Here is a 22,306-nt window from a genome sequence, read left to right on the forward strand (position 1 = left end):
GGAGTCCATTTTTAATAGTTTCTCTTAGAAACAAGGTAATGCAAGAGTGGTTGGAAAGAATTCTAGGTTTAATTCTTGTGGTGTTGATGGTTCGTGCAAAAATGCTTGATCAGTAAGTAATCAATCCTTGAATATTGGTAGCCAGAAAGTTGGGGGGGAGGGGGGATTTTTTTTTTTTTTTTTTGTCTGGGTGTTGCCGTCTCCACACATCTTTTATTGAATTTTGTGCAAAGGTTTTTCGTAGCTTTCTGTGCTATTGTCTGTAAGCTGTGCAGTTTGTTGGTAGATTGAAGTCCCAGACGACCTGATTAAGGCATGATCAAAGAAAGATTGCTTTTTGTTCGAGAAATTAGATCATAATATAGGGTAATTTCCATTTGGTGCATATATGTTGACTGCATAAAAGGTGGCTTAAATATGGCTGATGCTCCATCTCCCTCCTCATCTATTCAGCTAGATAATAGATTGATCTTTACATTTTGCACAATTAGCGTAAAATTCCCTGATGCATTTAACGGGGAGCATAGAACCCCCGCCTATTAATTTATTTTTAATTTTCATTGCTTCATTAAGCCCAGTTTTACTTTTTTTGGAACATTAATATATTATTAGCTCCATGCTAGGTTGGGAGAGAGGGGCAAGAAGTAGGGTAAATCCTTCAGATAGTTAAATCAAAAATGTTATGCAAAAGAGTAAAACAAAACCACCACCTCCCACCATCACACCCTCAAATACATACTCTGCAGGAGTGGCAAGAGAAAGCTTGATCCCATATGGACTGCCAATTGTGTTAGTTATAATGTTGAAATAATTTCTTAAACAGGAACATCATTATGAGTAAGGCTTCCAGTTTTCAGATTGTACTGATATTTTTTTTATTTTTTTTACATTTTTTTTTTTTTATAGTTTAAAACACTCTCCATGCTGTCCTTGATTAATTCCAGGCAAAGGCTGGGTGGGTAGACTGATGGGGAGTTACAATATAGGATCAGATTTCCTTAAACACAGGCATATGTAAGCATTTATTTGGATTCTAAAGCTAATATGTATCTGAGTGTAGTGTTGTTATGTGGCTACTTAATTTGCTAAAATGGGATAGGCTTCCACATATGAGTGCATTTTTAAGTGTTAAATAGCTGTGGAAATATACCATTTTATGACTTACTTTATTCTCAAAACACAAAATAAATATCGATAGATACCAATAAAATGTCCAAAAAATAAATATGGATAAATACAGATGTAAATGTTATGAAAATAAATACCATAAAACCGAGAGCCCTCGTTATGAGCTAACTGACTGCAATCTTATTTGAAATGATTGTAGAGATTATTTTTGATGTAAAAGCATGTTATGTGATGGGTTAGAGTTTCATTAATAATTTGTGTTTTATAAACCTAACTTTTCCTTCACTGAAGGAAGTAAGCCATAGAACAATAAAAAAATTAAAATAAAAGGAATTGTAAAGTTTGTGTTTTGTAAATCAAGTGGACAGACTGCTCACTCGTTTATCTGGGGGCAGGGAGCACACCTGTAGAGCTTTGGGTAAATTGCACCTCCCAGCACATGAGAGAAGTCTTGCAATGTCAGACATGGAGTTCTATCACTTTGCTTCACAACTAAAATGGGCGGTGTTCTGCATGATGGGCTCTGGGGTGGCGGGACTCTAGGATGGCAATTTGCTTCCATTCTGTCCTGTCTGGAAACAGTCCTCCTCATCCCATGACTCTTTTCTTGAGCAGGAATAGAGGGCCCGCTGTTGCCTGCCCTCTGTTTAGCGTGGGCCTGAGCGCTGCAACACTCCAAGACGAGGCTCCTTTATGCCAATGACATCCCCGTATTGATGCTGCTTCATCCCCCACATGCCGGGCACTGGACTGGGCTGCATGACTGAGAGCAAAGAGGAATGGTGACTACCAAAGATTAGTTCCTGAATGCTGTGCAACTTCCAGGACCTAAGAGCAGAGTTCTGTTGCCCCCTTTCAGGTTCTGTGGTGCAGTGGAGGCCGCTGTCAGACAGACCCTCCGAGCACAGTTGCCTAAAGCCTATGCACCACAATATGCTCTTTTATATGTTCCCTGTTAACCCAAGCAGAGGACAATATTCCACCTTTATGGATTCGCTGGGTGGTAGACCTGGCCCTAGACCTGCCAGATAAAGACTGGGCTAATGTTCTGTGCTACACTCTGCGTACGTCCTGTAATGCCCTATTTCAACTGACCCGGTATTGCCTGCACAGGGTATACCTAACTACAAAACAACTGAACAGAATATTCCCAGGGTCCAAGCAGCTCATCCCAGGGATCTATTATATGACTCTGGCTTCTACCATAGGGTGTGGTCCTACCTGATTATTACTCCATATTGGGAAATTGTGACAGCCCTGGTCAATACTGCTACAGGCTGCAACCTTGATAGGTGTCCAGCTGTCTGTCCATTAGGACTGTTTCCCAAACCCACAGTAGAGTAGAGCTGTCTCCTCCAGGTTTGACCTAGCTTTCATTTTGGCTTGCTTGCATATCTCGATATTTTGTAAATCTCCTGCGGGTTCCTGTCTAATGGAATTGCAATGGGAACTGGATAGATGGGTAGAATGCAAGAGTGTTACGAACGTCTAGGCACAAAAGGGGGGGGGGTTGATGCAATAAAGACCATGCTTATGTTTGGGATCAGACTCTGACTCTTTCAGAAGCTCCAACGATAGGCGAGGATGGTCACCTACTTCCTAACCCAGATGGTTACTTGGTGGGCGAGGACTGAAACTGAGCTCTTAGGCATGCCTCTAGCATTTTTTGCCTTCAGTTCGTGAGGAGATCCCGTGTAGCTTACTACTATTGTTCAAGAGTATGCCCCCGTGTTATGCAGCGCCATTTGGTTGATTGGGTTGGACTTTGTTTGCTTGTTTTTTTGTTGTTGTTTTTTTTTATCTTTGCCCCGAGCACTTCCTTGTCTTTGCAGGACCCACATATATCATTCGCTTATGCGATAGAAGTAGGTACTATGACTTTTTTGCATATATGTACCACCTTTGACCACAGAAGCAACAGAGATACTGTCTATACTTTTCTTCAGTATGTCTATTGAGCACCCAAGTACTTGGATTAATACTGTGCCTGATTGTTTTTATCAATGTTTTGTATGTGTTTATGTATATATGACAAATTCCAATGAATTGGTTTTTTTTTAAAGTATGTGTTTACTTTTTGGAAGTGTGACATGAGCAAGGGCAGTACCTGAAGAACTATGAATGGCCTCCAAAGCATCCTAGTCCTCAACATGACCGTTACGTGTTTTTTACATGAATGCCAGACATTTTGCAGATTGTGTTATGCCCAAAAAAAGAGACTGGATTGATTGAATGGAACTAGCTTCCTAAAGATGTTTACTCTTTATTGCAGGCCTTCATGAATGTTGAATGATGTGTTTCTTTTATGGAGAATTACTTCTTTGTTTCTTTTTCTTCAGCTCCCGAATTTTGATGATGGAACAGAGAAAATAAGAAAGGTAACAACAAAAGTTATTGAAAGGCTGCTGGATGGGGCAAGTCATAGTTGCATAGCACTTTGAAAACATAATAAGGATGCAGTAAGAGGATTGTAAATTCAGTAATGGTCTAATGTGAATTATCAGTACACATGTTTTTTCTATACGCTCATATTTGATGTTGCACTTGGAATATTTCTAATGTTTTTGGTGTGAACTACTTTATTGTAGCAGGCTCTGAATTTAGTTTCCCAGGCAATCTATGCCCTCGTGTGGTACTGAGATCTCTTTAGTCATTAAGAAAACAGTGACTGGCCTCTTGGAAGAGTCCTTATTGTTGGGATTGATCCATTCTGTTTTCTGTAAGTAAGGCAGATGTTTCTTCTCCATTATTCAAGAAGGTCAATATGAATTCTAAAGAGGCCAGCAGTTCTCGGCCAACCACTATTCTCTCTATGGGCACACTGCTGAGGAAGTTGCACTAGTCAGGTCAGATTCTTTCTGGCAGGAGTTAAGAAACTGAAGTGACCCATGGACAAGAATAGGCTTCAACCCACCCTAGGAACATATACACAATTACAAGAACAAAAGAACATAAACCGCATTCTGATGGATACAACTACCTGTGGATTCCTCACCTTATGAATTCATCCTTGCGTCAGCATCCGACGGAAAGTCTTCTTCCTAGCGGTCCACGTCGACGAGGACGTCATAATGGCACGGCTCCATGTGACTCCGTCTGACGTCAACGTGCCAATAAGAGGTCCTCGTCGGCGTACTGACGTCAGTTTTCCTTTTTTCCGTGCCTTCGACGCCAACGGTTTTTCTTCCTGGCTTGTTGATGACTGTAACGCTTTTTGGTGGTTACAGTGTTGCCTCCAAAAAAGTCCGGTTTCAAGCCATGTAGAGAATGCGGGGTCGGATGTCAGTGACCGACCCCCATTCGGACTGTATTTGGTGCCTTAGTTCGGAGCATGATGTAGTAAGATGCTCTTCGTGCCAGAGCATGAATCCAAAAGCTCTGAAGGAGCGTGAGGCGAAGCTCTTCTTGGCAAAAGCGAAGAAGGGCCATAAAAAGGATTCCTCCCATGCTTGTCCCAAAAGGCATAAGAAGCGGCGTCATTATGACTCTCGGCGCTGTTCGGAGCGGAGCCGATCGAGGTCGAGGTCTCGATCTTCACGATGCCAGAAGACATGGGATATGAGTCCTACTGTCACGCCTCAGCCTGAGAGTCTGGAGTTGTCACCGGCGCCATCTGTTTTTGAGGTCGTTCATCGTAGCCTTCAGTTTTCGCCGGCGTTGAGGGCGTCTGATGTACAGCAGACATCTGCACAACAGTACCCGGCTTTCCCGGCTCCAGGGACGGATCCGGCTCCATTTTTTAATGCATGGATGCCGTGTTCCAATCCATGGCCCCTGCTGGTGCACCGGCGGGTCCCACGGGGCCATTGGCGTTTAATATGGGCTCGCCGGCGCAGTACAAGGCGGCTCCATTCATGCCCTTCTGCCCTTCAGAGACTGGCGGTTCGGCGCTGAGGGTATCCCCTGGCAGGAGTCCTCCACTTGTGACGGTGGATCCTCCTTCACGTCAACCGACTCCTTCTCCGCGCCATCCGATGTCGTTGATGTCCCCTTCCAGACCGACTCCATCACCTTCCTGCCAACCGACTCCGAGAAGGTCATCTTTCGACTCCGTGCCGGCGCCGGCACCGGCGTCGGGTGAGTCTAGGAGTCATCCATCTCTTTCTGGTCCAGTTTGGGATTCGAAGTCATCAGCGTCGATGGACTCTTTGTCGATGCCGGCCCTAGAGACATCTTCGATCTCGGAGAAAGGCATTGAGACTTTTGGAAGAGGAGGAATATAGACAGCTGGAGGAAGGCGAGATTGAGCCTTCAGATGAGTTCCAGGGTCTTGCCACTGCAAGTGGTCTAGATACTTCCCCGGAGTGGGACATTGCGTCTCCGGGGGAAGTTTACTGAATAGGCCGCTTCCTTCCATACAGTGGTGAGGAAGGCAGCTGAGTACCTGGATCTGCCTTTGTCTGTGGCGGAGGTAAAAACTAACCTGCTCACAGAGGTACTACATCCCTCTTCGTCCAGTGCTGACCCTTTACTGTCTTTCAATGAGGCTTCAACTGAGCCTATTTTGGACTTATGGAAAAAGCCAGTAACAACTCCTGCTGTGAATAGGGCAGTGGTGAGGAGACATAGGGGCGCACCAGGAGATCCGGTTTTTCTATCACAACATCCAACTCCGGAAAGCTTAGTAGTTCAGGCGTCCTGTTCTGCGAAGTCTGCTCCTGGGACATTCCCTGGAGTCCCAACTGATAGGGAGTCCAAGAGGATGTAGCAGTCTTCAAAGAAGATCTTTTCATCTTGTAGTATGGCGCTTAAGGCTACTAATTCTACCTGCGTGCTGGGCAGATACGTCCACGCCCTTATGGACTCCGCTAAAGAAATGGCGAAGGAACCGCCACCGGAGATGCAGAAATCGTTTGGATCCCTTTTTATGGATGCGCAGGCTGCTGCACAGCAGATTATACAATTTGGCCTGGATACCTCGGATTCCATAGCCAGGGCCATGGGAACATCTGTGGCTACTAGGAGGCATGCCTGGTTATGGTACTCTGGATTTTCTTCAGATGTCCAATCCACCTTAATGGATCTTCCATTTGATGGGGAAAAGTTGTTTGGGGACAAGGCGGACTCTGCCCTTGAACGGTTTACGGACTGTCGGGCGACAGCTAAGTCCCTGGGCTTTACAGACCTCTGCTATGATGCCTTATAGACCTTTTTGCAGGTTCCGGGGGTGCATTCGAGGCTCTGCCTTTCGGAGGTCGCAGTCTTACGCCCAGCAACCTGCCAATCTGCCCTATTGTGCCTTTTGAGGGCGGGGTAGGGGTAGGGCTAGAGGTCCAGCCCAGCAGCTCTCTTCTTCTTCATCCTCCTCTGGTGGACAATAGCAGAAGCAGCCCTAGTTTTCCCCACTTTATCATCCATACTTCTCCTGTAGGGGGGAAGATTGAGTCTTTTTCTGCAGAAATGGAAGTAGATTACAACAGACTCGTGGGTGCTAAGTATTGTGGAAAAGGGCTATGCTCTCCCCTTTCAGGAGTTCTCTCCTCCCTTTCCTCCCCGTCCCTCCTTTTGTTCAGAAGACCATCTTCTGTTGTTACAACAGGAGGTTGTCACCATGTTGGCAAAGGGCGCTATAGAGATGGTACCGTTGCAGGAAAGGGGTCAGGGGTGTTATTCAAGATATTTCCTGATTCCCAAAGTGGATGGTCGTTTACGGCCGATCCTAGACTTGAGGATTTTGAATTTGTTCCTCCAGCAGGAAAAATTCAAAATGCTGACCCTAGTGCAAGTGCTATTGGCGTTGAACGAAGGAGACTGGATGGTGTCTGTCGACTTGCAGGACGCGTACTTTCATGTTCCGATAATCAAGTTGCACAGGAAGTATCTCCAGTTTGTGGTCGGAACGCAACACTACCAGTTTGCGGTCCTTCCGTTTGGAATTACTTCAGTACCTCGGGTTTTCACAAATGTGATGTCCGTTGTTGCAGCACATCTCAGAAGGAGGGAAGTAGGGGTTTTTCCCTACCTGGACGATTGGTTAATCAAAGCCAAGTCTCCAGAGCTTGTGTTGTCTCATCTGCGAATGACAACCCAGTTGTTGTTCGATCTGGGTTTTTCTGTAAATGTGCCCAAATCTCACCTGGAGCCCTCTCAACGCCTCCTGTTCATAGGGGCAGTACTGGACACAACAATGTTTCGGGCCTACCCCCCGCCTCAGCGGGTTCGGGACATTCAGGTGCTGATTCCGTTGTTTCAAGTTGGAGCGGCAGTTCCAGTCCTCAAGGTCTTACGCCTGCTAAGTCTGTTTGCTTCTTGCATTCTGTTGGTCACTCACGTTTGCTGGCATATGAGGGCTCTTCAGTGGTGCCTCCGCAGGCATTGGTTCCAACACAAAGGAGGTCTCAGGGATTCAATAAAGATCTCCAAGGACGCTGTAGCGGATCTTCTTTGGTGGGCAGAGGACGGCAACCTTTCCCAAGGAAAACCGTTTTCACTGCCGCCTCCAGTGGCCACAGTGATATCGGATGCTTCCACTCTAGGGTGGGGAGCTCATCTAGGGGACCTGGATATCAAGGGTCATTGGTCTCCAGCGGAACAGATGTTGCATATCAATCTGTTGGAATTGCGGGCAGTACGTTTGGCGCTCAAGGCCTTCCTCCCTTCCCTTCGCGGTCAGTCTGTTCAGGTCCTGACAGACAACACTACTGCGATGTGGTATATAAACAAGCAGGGAGGAGTAGGGTCGTACCTTCTCTGCAGAGAAGCTCTGCGGCTCTGGTCCTAAGGCTCAGGACCATCACATTTGCTTAATAGCGAATCATTTGGCCGGAGTTCTGAATGTACGTGCGGACGGTCTCAGTAGTCACTTCTCAATAGATCACGAGTGGCGTCTCCATCCAGATCTGGTCCTCCACATCTTCGGGATGTGGGGTACTCCTCAGGTGGATTTATTCGCCACTCGGGAGAACGCGCATTGCCTGTTGTTCTGCAGCCTCCAGTATCCGTTGCAAGGAGCATTGGGGGATGCGTTTCAGATGTCCTGGAGCGGCCAGTTGCTTTACATGTTTCCCCCCATACCCTTGATTCCTCGGGTTCTGAGGAAGGTTCATCAAGACCGGGCCCAAGTCATCTTGGTGGCTCCGGACTGGCCCAGAAGGGTATGGTATACAGACCTGCTTCAACTCTCTCAGTGCCCTCTGCTACATCTCCCGCTCAGGGCAGACCTCCTCTCACAGGGGCAGGTTCTACACCACCACCTCCAGAGCCTGCACCTTCATGCCTGGAGATTGAACGGGGCAACCTGAGTTCGTTTTCTCACCCACCGGATGTAGTGGATGTTATTCTATCGTCCAGGCGACACTCCACTAAATCTGTTTATGCCGGCAGGTGGGCAAAATTTGTGGTTTGGTGTGGAGAGAATCAAAAAGATCCCTTGAAGGCCCACCTTTCAGATATTCTTTTGTTTGCTCTTAGTTTGGCAAGGAAAGGCTGTACGGTAGCTACAGTTAAGGGCTATTTGGCAGCTCTGTCGGCGTTTCTTTGCCTTCCGGACCAGCCTTCTTTGTTTAAGTCTCCAATTGTAAATAGGTTTATTAAAGGTTTAGTGAATAAGTTTCCTCCTACGCCCTTTCACATGCCTCAGTGGGACTTGAATCTTGTATTGACGTTCTTGATGGGTTCGCCTTTCGAGCCCATGCATTCATGCCCGTTGAGATATTTGGTCTTAGACTGTTTTCTTAATTGCAATCACATCTGCTAGGAGAGTTGGAGAGCTTCAAGCCCTTTCCGTTAAGCCCCCATTTACCATGTTTTTCCCTGATAGAGTGGTACTAAAAACCAGGGCTGCTTTTCTGCCGAAAGTTGTCACTCCTTTTCATAGAGGGCAGTCTATTACCCTACCCGCGTTCTACCCTCCTCCCCACCTTTCTAAAGATGAAGAGAGGCTCCATAGGTTGGACCCTAAGAGGGCGCTGAGTTTCTACCTGGAGAGGACTAAAGACTTTCGCCTGGATGATCAGCTGTTTGTTGGGTATGTTGGACAGCGGAAGGGCAGAGCGGTCCAGAAACTAACACTTTTCAGGAGGGTCATCTTGTGTATTAAGATTTGTTACTCTCTGGTGAAAAAAAGTCCCTCCTGAAGGAATCAGGGCCCATTCTGCTAGGGCTAAGTCTGCATCCTCGGCCCTAGCGCGAGGAGTTCCGTTAATAGATATATGTAAAGCGGCAACTTGGGCGTCCCTCCATACCTTCGTAAAGCATTATTTTCTAGACTATGAAGTGAGGAGGGACGGTCATTTTTCTCGTTCGGTATTGCAAGATTTCTTGGTGTAATCAGGCGGGCACCCACCACCGAGTGCGGTACTGCTTGGGACTCTATTCATAAGGTGAGGAATCCACAGGTAGTTGTATCCATCAGAAGAACAAGTTACTTACCTTCGGTAACGCTTTTTCTGGTGGATACACTAGCTACCTGTGGATTCCTCACGGTCCCTCCCGCCTCCCCATTGCCTGCCTGATTTCACGCTTATCTTGCAGTACTTGGAAAAATGTTTCTATATATTTTTGTATATACATGTATTTAAGGTAACTATGTAAATATATGGGTTCAATGGACAATGTTTTTGTGTTTTGTATATATATCTATTATTATTATTATTATTATGGTATTTGATGGGTCGGTTCTCACCTGTTCGCCTCAAAGGCACGAAAAAAATGAGGTGAAACTGACGTCAGTACGCCGACGAGGACCTCTTATTGGCATGTTGACGTCAGACGGAGTCACGTGGAGCCATGCCATTATGATGTCCTCGTCGACGTGGGCAGCTAGGAAGAAGACTTTCCGTCGGATGCTGACGCAAGGACGAATTCATAAGGTGAGGAATCCACAGGTAGCTAGTGTATCCACCAGAAAAAGCATTACCGAAGGTAAGTAACTTGTTCTTTAGGCATCTGAATAAAGGTTTACAGATGGTCGAAGGGCTTTCAAGAAGGTGGATGTCAGCCAAGATGGTCTGATCCAGCAGTTCTTAAACTTTTTACTTCAGTGAACCCCCACTTAATCATTAACAAAACCTGGGAATCCTAACTGAATCATTATTGAAATCTGGGGACCCTCTTTGAGTCATTACTGGAAGCCAGGGACCAGGCCTAAACAATTTTGATGATTTTAACTGAAACACAATATACAAAAATACTGAAACAATAATTCATCAAGCAAATACACAGTTGATGAAATATTTGATCTTACTCACAAATTAAAAATCAAACTTTTAATTTAAAGAAGCGGGTTGGATGTGTGTTTTTTAATTTAGTTGTGACACCCTTGGTCCATATTATATTTTCTTATTATATTTTCTTCATGCACTTGCACTGCTCCAAGAATCAATCTGAAGATACCAACTTCACTTTTAGCTTCCAGTTTAAAATTCCTTCACTTTTACGTACATTTTTTAATCATTCGTTCTTCGTATTGCGTCTCTATTTGTATTATTATATGCACTTGATTAATATTTACTTTTTGGAGCATTCGCCGATTTCCTGTTTCCCCGTTGCGACTCCCCTCAATGGGTCTCCAGACCACAGGATACGAACCACTTGTCTGAGCCATTTCCCAATATTGTCAGATTGGCAGGTGACACAAGAGTGGCAATAATTGTGGGCAGCAGGAGAAAAGAAGAGTGCATACGAGTGGTCTACTGTGATATTAATCATACCGTCTCTTTTGACATGGACCAGGCTATGATAGTCTGGCTATTTTGGAGAAGAATAATTTTGGGACGACCGCTGTCCCAGTGTCACCCTTCCACACTCCATCAAGGTCCCTTTTATGGTTCGGTTTGATCAGTGCTTGTTTCTCCACATCAGATGCTCACTTCTACAAGGCAGAGACTTATTTGAGAGTAGGTACAGGAAATAGATGTATGAATAGTGACTTTGCCATTGGGATACAAAGCAGCCTTGCTTGCCGATGCATTTCCTTGAGATGCTTTGTCTGAGGTAGATTGAGAAGCACATTTTATGATTGTGCCCTTCAGAGGGTGTGTGAGGTCATTTAACAAATTTTGTACAACCCATTCTTATTAGGGGGCTGCACTGAAGTGAGAAACCCCCTCTGGATCCACAGACGAACGCAAATAATTCCAAAGGCAAACCTGGAATCTGTGAATACAGTTAAAATCAATAAGTTCAGCCACCTAGGTATAACGCACTTGTGGCAGATGCTATCTTTCATAAATTTTGTGAAAAGTATATGAAGCACATCCAGCTACAAGTACACCATAGGCATTTTGTGGACATGAGGCAGGGACCAAGAGCTTTCAATGGTAATTCTATCTGCAGGGCCAGGATAGTCTCTTAAGGTAAGGATATGAGGGCGTTATCGGATACTCTTATCCTCTTTTCCAGTAGTAGGTGGAGTGTGGCGATTGTCTGTCATTTCGACTTCTCTTTACCCCCACAATCTGCAGTGCGTCTCAAACTCTTAGGGATAATAGTGGGGTTGGGGTGTCTGTCCAGCACCTCTTGAAGGTGGAGTTAGAACTACTTCAGGAACTGGTAGGATGAGTGGTGGCGTCTGCCTCCTACTGCATGTGTGGCGTTGTCCTCTTATTCTTCATAGCTATTTTCTGGTCTCTTTGCACATGCTGGCACTTTGTCTCCCTGTGCCCCTACTGCCAGTGGGGTTTCTGACACTGCCTCTTTTTCGGGCACTGCTGCAGGCTCACCATCAGCATCTCCCACTGACATAGGTAAATACAAGACATCTATAACGTCTTCTGCTGTTTTTAAGTCGATTGTGCAAACGCTTTGACCCTTTATAAGTATTGTGGGCTTTTAACCACGCCCATCACTTTCACTCGTTTGTCTTTAAAAATTCATTTTTTATCATTGGTAAATGCTTTACTTTTGTTCCTCCTTGGAGCGGTTTTGTTACCGCCTTGGACAGCGACCATTTTACATGGATAATTGCACTTTTGCAGATGTGATTGACTGTGAGCGAACTTCCTGTTCCTTTTGTGTCTCTTCTTCGTGCTCATGCTCATGACGGCAGCGGTGTTTTGAATCGGCTCGCTTATGCCAACTGTTTTACTTTTCATTTTCAATTTATGTGGCAAGAAAAGTCCAGTTAGGAATTTACAACGCCTGTAGCTCCAACTCATGCAAACGCGAGACCCATTGCTTTGCAAATGCTGGTTTCTGCTGGTTAAGGAATTTGGGGGCAATAAGTAGGCAGTAGGAGGGACAGAGGTGGGTCAGGAAGTCATAACCCTTTCCCTCAAGTGACTGATTTGATATTGCAGTTTCTCATGGGTCACCATCTTCCCACGGACATGTGACTTTTGCTTACATGTATTTGCTTCTTTATACCAAATAAACACAGGATATTGTTCTGCATCTATCCTATTTTTGGTATCATTTAGCTGTAATCTCAAATTAGTTAGGTACCTTTTGAATGAGGGTACCTATTTCTGGAATTCTCTTCCTCCATCCTCATTAGTGAGTCACACACATTGCTTTAAATATGTGCACAGTTTTTAGATTGAGCCTGTGACAGCGCATGCACCACATGCCCTTTCTCATGTGAGATTAATGAATTTACAATAAAGGACTTTGAGCCTCATATTGCTTACCATTTGTTGGCTTCAATGTCACGCTCCTTTGCAGCTTCCTATTTGGCCAGCGCAGGCCAAGAGACACTTTAGTTCCTTTGTGTGGCGTACACGGACCTAGCACAGATCGATTCACCTTAATTAATGCCCCTCCACTGCTTACACTGTGATTGAAGTCCTGTTCTACATGGCGAGTGCTGTTGTGACCATACTGATGTCCAATTATGATCCATATCCGGGCAATCTTAGATGTTTGTGATATACTATGCCCAGTATGCGTTTTTCGACCCTTATCAAGCAGCAAGGGCAGACATTGTTTCACTAGTTGAGATAAAAGTGTGCTGCTGTTCCACTGTTAAATTATTCTGCGCAAGAAGGCACACTTCTGATGGATACAACTACCTGTGGATTCCTCACCTCATGAATACTCCCATGGCGCCAGCATTCGACGGAAATCTTCTTACTAGTCTCTGCACGTCGACGAGGACGTCACTGTCTCGCACGCGACGCCGTCTGACGTCATATAGGCAATAAGAGGTCCTCGACGACGTGCAGACGTCAGTTCCCTTTTTTCCGTGCATTCGAAACGGTTATCTTCGAGGGAGCAACTGTTACTCTTGCGGTTACAGTGTATATCTTGCTGCGTACTCTTTCTCTGTGGAAATAATGTCGCAGAGAAAGTCTGGATTTAAGCCTTGTCGTGAGTGTGGAGGCAAGATGTCGGTGACGGATCCTCATTCCGATTGCCTTTGGTGTTTGAGCTCCGACCACGACGTCTCGACTTGTGATTCATGTCAGCACATGAATCCGAAGGCCCTTAAAGAACGCGAGGCGAAGCTGTTTATGGCCAAGTCAAAGGAGAAGCATCACAAGAAAAAGTCTTCTCCAAGACATCGGCGTCATCGAGACTCCCGGCGCCGTAGAGAATCTCGGCGTCATTCAAGGGAGGCTCGTTCCAGGTCTCCAGATCGGCGCCGGAGGACATGGGAGGTCAGCCCCACGGTGACGCCGCATCCTTCGACGCCGTTGCTCTCTCCGGCGTCTCCAACTTCGCCTGGACAGGCGTCGGTGATTGAGATATTGGAGCCTCAAGTGTTTTCTCCGGCGCAGACGCCGAGGCCGGCGTCGGGGTCGCCTCCGAGTCAGGCACCCCAGTATCCGGCTTTTCCCACCCCTGGAGCCGATAGTTCCGCATTCTTGAATGCGATGTATGCCATCTTCCAACAGATGGCTCCAGGGGGTGCTCCGGCTGGGCCTTTGGCCTTTTCTTTGGGTGATCCTGCGCCTCTTCGGCCGGCACCCTTTATGCCCTTTCTCCCGTTTGGGAACGTGGGCTCGGCGCCAGTGTCGGCGCCGGTGGCCGCTCCGGTGGCTTCGGAGGGATTGGCCCCAGGGATTTCCATCCCGTCGACGTCGAGATTTCGGCCTGTGACTCCGGTGGGTCCATCCGTTTCAACTGCTCTTCAGTCGGCGCCGAAGTTACCTGTGGCGCCGGATGCGGCGTCGGTGGCTTCGGAAGATCGGCGCCGATCTCCGACTTCGGCGGAGGTATTGTCGACTCCGCGGATTGAGCAACGACTGCTCGGTCTTTTTGCCTCCTGCATTCTGTTGGTCACGCATGCTCGCTGGCACATGAGGGCTCTTCAGTGGTGCCTCCGAAGGCAGTGGTCTCAACACAGAGGGGATCTAGAGGGTACTGTCAAGATCTCCAGAGATGCTGCTGTGGATTTGAAGTGGTGGATTGCAAGCAACAATCTTTCACAAGGAAAGCCGTTCCAGCAGTCGCCACCAGTGGCCACAGTCATAACGGATGCTTCCACTCTAGGGTGGGGAGCTCATCTGGGGGATCTGGAGATCAAAGGTCTTTGGTCTCCAGAGGAACAGATTTTTCACATCAATCTGTTAGAGTTACGGGCTGTACGTCTGGCTCTCAAGGCCTTCCTCCCTTCCCTTCGTGGTCAGTCGGTACAGGTCCTAACGGACAATACTACCACGATGTGGTACATAAACAAGCAGGGAGGAGTGGGGTCGTACCTTCTCTGCAGAGAAGCTCTTCGACTATGGTCCTGGGCAAAGGACCATCGGATTTGCTTGATAGCAAACCATCTGGCCGGAGTTTTGAACGTGCGTGCGGACAGTCTCAGTCGCCACTTCTCGGCAGACCACGAGTGGCGTCTCCATCCAGATCAAGTCCGTTTAATCTTCCAGAAGTGGGGGTTTCCTCGGGTAGATCTGTTCGCCACTCGAGAGAACGCGCATTGTCCGTTGTTCTGCAGCCTTCAGTATCCGATGCAGGAAGCGTTGGGGGACGCGTTTCAAATGACCTGGTGCGGCCAGTTGCTTTACGCGTTTCCTCCCATACCCTTGATTCCTCGAGTATTGAGGAAGATTCGCCAAGACCGGGCTCTAGTAATCTTAATAGCTCCGGATTGGCCAAGGAGGGTGTGGTACTCCGACCTTCTCCAACTCTCAACGTGCCCGCCGCTCCGTCTCCCTTTCAGGGCAGACCTCCTCTCACAGTCGCAGGGGCAGGTTCTACACCCCAACCTCCAGAGTCTGCACCTACATGCCTGGAGATTGAACGGGGCAACCTGAGTTCCTTCTCTCTCCCGCCTGAGGTAGTGGATGTTATATTAGCGGCCAGGCGACACTCCACTAAATCTATCTACGCTAATAGGTGGTCTAAATTTGTTGCGTGGTGTGGAGAGAGGCAGATTGATCCCTTACATGCTCATCTATCGGACGTTTTGTCTTTTGCTCTATCTCTGGCGCAAAAAGGTTGTGCAGTGGCTACCATTTAAAGGTTATTTATCGGCCTTGTCAGCCTTCATATGTCTTCCAGACCAACCATATTTATTTAAATCCCCTATTGTTATCAGATTCTTGAAAGGTCTTCTAAATCAATATCCTCCAAAGCCATTCGTTATGCCGCAATGGGATTTGTCCTTAGTCCTGACTTTCCTTATGGGGTCCCCTTTTGAACCTATGCATTCTTGCCCCTTGAGGTATTTGGTTTTAAAAACAGTCTTCCTGATAGCTATAACATCAGCAAGGAGAGTGAGTGAGTTGCAGGCCTTATCAGTAAAACCCCCTTATACAACTTTTTATGGGGATAAGGTGGTGTTGAGGACCAAGGCTGCTTTCCTCCCGAAGGTTGTTTCACCCTTCCATTTGGCTCAGGCAATTACTTTGTCCACGTTCTATCCTCCGCCTCATCCTTCCAAAGAGGAAGAAAGACTGCACCGTCTGGACCCAAAGAGAGCGTTGAGCTTCTTTATCGATAGAACAAGGGATTTCAGGCTGGAGGATCAGCTGTTTATTGGATACGTGGGCAAGAGGAGAGGAAAGGCAGTCCACAAGAGAACACTATCCAGGTGGGTTGTTCTTTGCATTAAAATATGTTACTCTTTGGCAAAGAAGGATCCTCCTGAGGGCATTAGAGCTCATTCCACCAGAGCTAAGTCGGCCACTTCGGCCTTAGCCAGAGGTGTTCCTGTGGTCGACATCTGCAAGGCCGCAACTTGGTCGTCCCTTCACACTTTTGCAAAACATTACTGTTTAGATTCTGAGGTTAGAAGGGACGGCCATTTTGCACGGTCAGTGCTGCAGGATTTCTTGGTTTGACCATTTAGGCACCCACCGCCGGGCGTGGTACTGCTTTGGGACTCTATTCATGAGGTGAGGAATCCACAGGTAGTTGTATCCATCAGAAGAACGAGTTACTTACCTTCGGTAACGACTTTTCTGGTGGATACATTAGCTACCTGTGGATTCCTCACGGTCCCACCCGCCTCCCCGTTGCCTTTATGGTCTTGCCAAGTAATCCTTGAGTGCGCTCCTCTTGGTCTTTGAGGGTGCAATAGATGTATATATAATATATTTATATATATATATGTGTATATGTGTATATATCTTTATGTATATACTTGGTGTGTGTATATATTTTAAGAGAGAGTTTTATATATATATATTTATATATATGTACATAAAAAGATTTACAGTTATTCATACAATGTGGTGTATTTTACAATATAATGGATGTTGCCTTGCTCTTTCATTGCATTGCCTGGTTGTTCTCATGCACGTAAAAAATGATTGGTACTGACGTCTGCACGTCGTCGAGGACCTCTTATTGCCTGTATGACGTCAGACGGCGTCGCGTGCGAGACAGTGACGTCCTCGTCGACGTGCAGAGACTAGTAAGAAGATTTCCGTCGAATGCTGGCGCCATGGGAGTATTCATGAGGTGAGGAATCCACAGGTAGCTAATGTATCCACCAGAAAAGTCGTTACCGAAGGTAAGTAACTCGTTCTTCTCTGCTGTAGGTGCACATTTTCTTCAATTTCTGGTTCATTCTTGTATCTCTTGTGCTGGAGGTGGCTCTCCCTTTGCTTGCAAAATGCTTCTACTCGTGATAATTGTTATGACTTGGAATGCCCTGATATGGTGCCCGGTATGTTTCAGTTTTCTTTTCATGCAGCTTTGTTTATAACCAGGGCACATATTGAGACATGTTGCCTGACTTCACGCCACAACAGTCTGTTTTCAGAAATTTCGGTCCTTGCCTGCTCAAATCTTTGATTAGCCTTCAAGCAGTGAGCTCTCGTTGCAACATGTTGGACATTCTCCAACCCTCCTCATGTCATTGGTTCTGTGAAGTGTCATTGGGCCTGGGTGGATACTCTACTGCAAGGTGATTCTTCAGTACGGCACCTTTCCCATTTTTCTCTCTTGTTGATGAGAATGTGCATCACTTCCCTGCATTGGCAAGGCCTGGAAACCATTCCATGTCCCATGGGTGCCAGGCTACATAAGGGCACACGCACACTATATAACTCACCAACTGCAGAGTATTCAACCCCCTTTAATCCAGTGTTTTGGACCAGGTCAGTGTCACGTCAGTCTTAACGTCCTCTCTGCCTGGTCAAATGAGGACTGGATGTCACATACTCCTGCATTTGTCGTAATTAGATTGTGTGAGGATCTTGGAAGAGGATCACTTGCTAAATTACATTTCTCCTGTATTGACTTGCAAGAGAGCGCAACAGACTTGTGTCCCTTTTTTCTAATTATGGGCCTCATTAAGATGCTGGAGGTCTTAAGACCACCAGCCTCGCAATGGCGGTCGGACCGCCTCCGACAGGGCTGTCCGACCGCCCCATTATGACCGTGGCTTTGCTGCCATGGTCAAACAACTGACACCGCCAGGCTGCAGCCAGACGGTCCGGGCAGTTGTAATCCGATTATGAGTCCCCATTCCCTAGCCTTTCCATTGCGGTAAACACCAACATGGAAAGGCTGGTGGAATGGGGATTTCTGGGCAGCCCCTGGGGGCCTCTGCACTACCCATGCACTTGCCATGGTCATTGCAGGGGTCCCCATGCACTGCCCCATCGCACTGCCCAAATTATGAGGAGTAAAATGCTCAACAGGTGCTGTCGCACCCAGCGCACCACAACATTGCTGGCGTCAGTGTTGTGGTGAGTGTTCCGCTGGGCCAACGGGCGAAAAAGCTGTTTTCGCCCGCCGGCCCAGTGGAACACTCCTAATATGGCAGGCAAAAGACCTCCGTTACTGGTGGTCTTTTGCCTGTAGCGGCTTCGGCGGTCATATGAAAGGACCACTGAAGTCGTAATGAGGCTCACTGATTTGGACCTCCAAATACATTTGTGCCACACATGTCCCTCCCGCTTTTAATATTCTAAGAATGTTTAAAGTGGTGAGAGTGCTTAATCCTTGAGGTATACCAAGCCACATAAACCCTCTCTTCCAATTGACTCATGCTTACATTTGTAAACCTACAGTTTATCAAAAAATCATTGACTGAAACAGTAAGATCATATATCATGAATACACATAGTTGCTATTTATATAGTTATGCACATTTGGAAGAGGCTTCGTCTGTCTTTAATTTATCACTTGTATCTAAGCCCGCTCACCAAGCAGCTTCCTTGTTCTGGGCAAACACGACAGGAGGTGATCTCCAAAACCTAGCACATTTAAGAATGGGAGATGAGCAGCCTAGGTCCAAACTTAAACAGCAGGAAGTTTCCCTGTCACACAGTTGTGAGCTGTGTCTCGTTGCCAAGACTCTTCACCGTGTTTTTATCCAATAAGTATCTTCCTCCTGACCCTGCAGTCCCCCTTCACCTTCTTTGCTCATCTCTCCCCTCTCCTATCATCTTTTCGCTGCCGCGCTACTTCACCTCATCTCATGTCTTCTCTCTTATTTTTCTTTTATGTACTCGTCTCAAACTTTCTCTCTATTCTGCTTCCCTTTCTTACACTTCTCTTCTTTCATGACCTTACTCTACCTCCCTTTCTTCTGTTCTCTCTCATGCCCTATTTTCCTTCTCGCCTTAATTTCGTTTTCCTTTCTCTTTCCAGAACTCTCGTCTGTCTTTTGTCTCTCCTCATGCCCTTCCTCCCCTCCATCTCTCTTGGGCTCTGCTATGACCCTGTTTTACGTCTTTACTGCGGTCTACTTTTCTCTCTTTTACAGTCCTCTCTTCTCCATTTTTCTGCATTCTTCTCTTCCCACTTTTATTTTTAGGTCAAGTCTGTGACCGCACATGTGTTGCATGCCCCTTGCTTGCAAGACGTATTGTCCACTCATTGCTTACCATTTGTTGGCTTGTTGCTGATCTCACCTTTCACCACCACACTTCCCCTGTGTTGCTTCCCCATCAGGTTTTTTTTGTTTAAGCTGGAAGAAAACGCTGATGCAGTCAAGGCTGGCCATGTCATAGCCCTTTTTTTCTCCTTATGTCAATCCATGTTGCACAGCAGCTTGTCTTTGTCACTGCTTTGCAACATGTGTAAAAATTTCTGAAAAAGCCAATAGATTTCTCATAGCTAGGCCTGTAGGCTTTGTCAGTGCTTGTTCATACTGGTGGCACATAGCATATGATCAAGAGTCCCTTTTGGAGCATGGACCAAGCACAGAGACAATCAACTTAAAAAGTGCCCGTCAGCTACTCACAATGTGATTGCTGCCTCCTGCACCTCCTTCATGATGCTTTCCCCACTCCCATTGCTGTTTCCCACCCTTCTCCCCTGGCCCTCCCTTGTGTTGCTTACCACACCCTACACCTTATTTTTGAAGCATATTGCACAGTAGCATTTAAAAAAAAAAAAAAAAAAAGCTCTATGATGCAGTCCTTTTTTCCCCCCTTGACTTTAAGCCAAGTTGCACAGTGGCTTGTGCTGCTTTGCAACATGTCTAAAAAAAAATATTGACAAATCCAATAGATCTGACATAGGCGAGACCCATTGGCTTTGTCAGTGCTTGTACATACTAGTGGGGCATTATATGGGCAAGAGTCCCTTTTTCAGAGGCCCTTCTGTTATCCTAGATTTCTTAGCTTGTATTCTCATTCTGCAGGCGCTCACAGGAATATAAGACATTCTCTGCCAGGCTTTTGTGCCACATCTCATCCTGAGAAGGAGTAGGGAGTGAGAGAAGGAAAACGAGAGATGGGATACTCAAATCGCACAGGGCTTCTATTTTAGGAGAAAAATGTATAAATCTCAAATCACCCACGGTGCACTCCTGGGGGCCTACACCCCTACCCCACTAAACTATAAGAAAAATCAAACAGAACGTCATACACGAAGGAGGCACTCAGTGAATATTATAGTAGTTAAATAATTGTGTAGTGTATAGCCTCTATGGTTTTGTTAGAAGAAGAAAAAGGCATCAGGCTTAAGTATCATTTGATGATGTAACAAAGTCCAGAATTGAAGAGGCGTAGCAGTCTCCAGCGTAGTTCCAACCAATTATAGGGTTTATTAAATGTTCAAATTCATTCGAATCAATCAGTGGTACGTCTGCCAGTCATCATGTCCACAATGTTGTTATAGTTCCGTTCAAAACCCCACAGCCAACACGTGTTTCATCCAGGGATCGCCCCATCGACTTCATCAGGGCTGAAATTATTGCCAAAACATAGGCCATGTAAGCATAATGGCAATTATCAAGTACCAAATAGACCCAAGAGAATAAAATAGGTGTAAGTCAGTCCTCCACCATAGGAAAAAGTGGTATGGATATAAAACCCGCAAATATAAATGTAGAAAAAGAAGAAGAAAAAAGGAGTAGACACCATCAAGCCGTGAATAATCATAAAATACTGCTAACCTTATAGTCCAAGTGGAACCGCGCCAGAACCGATATTGGTGGCCACATCTTAAAATGAAACATCAACACAAATAGATGGTCAGCACCTATTGTCAATCACTAACAACTCACATAGTGTTGTGATAACAGGCAAGAAAACTATTAGATAAAGAACCAGTATCATGCATAGACTATTGGTGGGAAAAAAACACTTAAATCTGTAAAATTGTACCTGCAAGATTAAGCAATCCTTAATCCTATTATTGTAGTATTAAGATTCCATATATCTCATAAGTGTGAGTATTTAGACGTTCCAATTGTATCAAGGTGGTAACAAAGCCAAATCTGCCAAATGATAAATATCAATAATGTAAATGATAACAAGTAATGGCTCATCGTATTTACTAGAAACTAAAGTAAATAGCCAAAGACATTCACGATCCTAATTGCGCTGACCATAAGCGCATGAGTCTATATAGCTCACTATATTTTTTTTTTAAAAGGGTACTGGCTCTTCGTTTTAATACAACCGAAAATTAGTAACTAAAAATATTCACAATCCTATTGTGCTAACCATAAGCGCATGATTTATGAAGCTCACCTTAAAAATAAAATAGATCCATATCAGCGCAGCGTGCAAATCTGCTAAGTTTGCCGGTCACGAGTACGCTATGGGGTCTTGCGGCCAGAAGAGCTTTAAGTAGCAGAAAGCTCAAAATAGAAGAGGGTAAGGAGGGGAACCTCAGTTGGAGGGAGAGTAGAAAAGTATGTTTCACTCATGCTTGCTGAACCACTTCAGTTTGGCCTATTTCTAGTTTGGCCAATGAGACTAGCAGAGGCGTTGGGCTGGTTGGATCAGTGAGCTTCTTTCGCACACACATTCATCCTTATAGTGTCTTTTCTAGTGCCTGGCACTGATGCCTTTCATCCTCTGTTCACACATTTCTAGAGCCTGGTTGCTCCATGCCAAGGGATGCGCATATATTGATGCTTCTATCTGGGATTCCTCTGTTTGACCTATCCAGTCAGTTTAAATCCATTATCTCCCACCTGGATGACTGATGCACATCTTTCAAAATCGTCAAACACATATAGCAACAAAGAAATAAGCATGTTTATGCTTCATGCTAACTGAACTGGTTAGCATGATTGAGTGTTGGGCCTCTCCATCACAAGTCTCCTGGAGGTTTTTCTCTTTTACCTTTGGCTCCTGGGGAGCATCAAGTTTAGCTCTCTTCCCGCCTCAGGTAGAGTGTAGGTAGTTCCTGGTCAGTGCACCATTTTTTGTGTGTAAGAAAATCAAGGTCTTTCTGCCTACTTGAAGTCTAAAATATTTTTGTGAAAGAAAGCACAAGTATAAGTATTCAAAGTGATTTCTCTCCCGAGATGGGCAATGCATTGCTAATTCTGCCTGCAGTTGACTTAATATATATTTTAAGCTCATATGTAGCAAAGTTACACCCGACCAAAACCAAGTGGGAGTTTTAGCAGCTACTGGCTTTTCTCATGAGA

At 45.8% G+C, this 22,306-nt stretch overlaps 1 protein-coding gene across 6 annotated transcripts in view; it reads left to right on the forward strand.

Annotated features, from left to right (window-relative positions):
• The window catches only part of KAT7 (lysine acetyltransferase 7), a 683,237-nt gene that overhangs the window by 77,783 nt on the left and 583,148 nt on the right, over positions 1–22,306 (forward strand). For all 6 annotated transcript variants that reach the window (XM_069237807.1, XM_069237810.1, XM_069237811.1 and 3 more), the window contains exon 2: positions 3,468–3,506. In XM_069237807.1, coding sequence (XP_069093908.1) covers positions 3,468–3,506 — 39 coding nt within the window. The remainder of the gene's footprint in view (positions 1–3,467; positions 3,507–22,306) is intronic.

This window comes from Pleurodeles waltl, chromosome 6 (genome assembly GCF_031143425.1).
Source record: "Pleurodeles waltl isolate 20211129_DDA chromosome 6, aPleWal1.hap1.20221129, whole genome shotgun sequence".
In the NCBI taxonomy this organism is placed as follows: Eukaryota; Metazoa; Chordata; class Amphibia; order Caudata; family Salamandridae; genus Pleurodeles; species Pleurodeles waltl.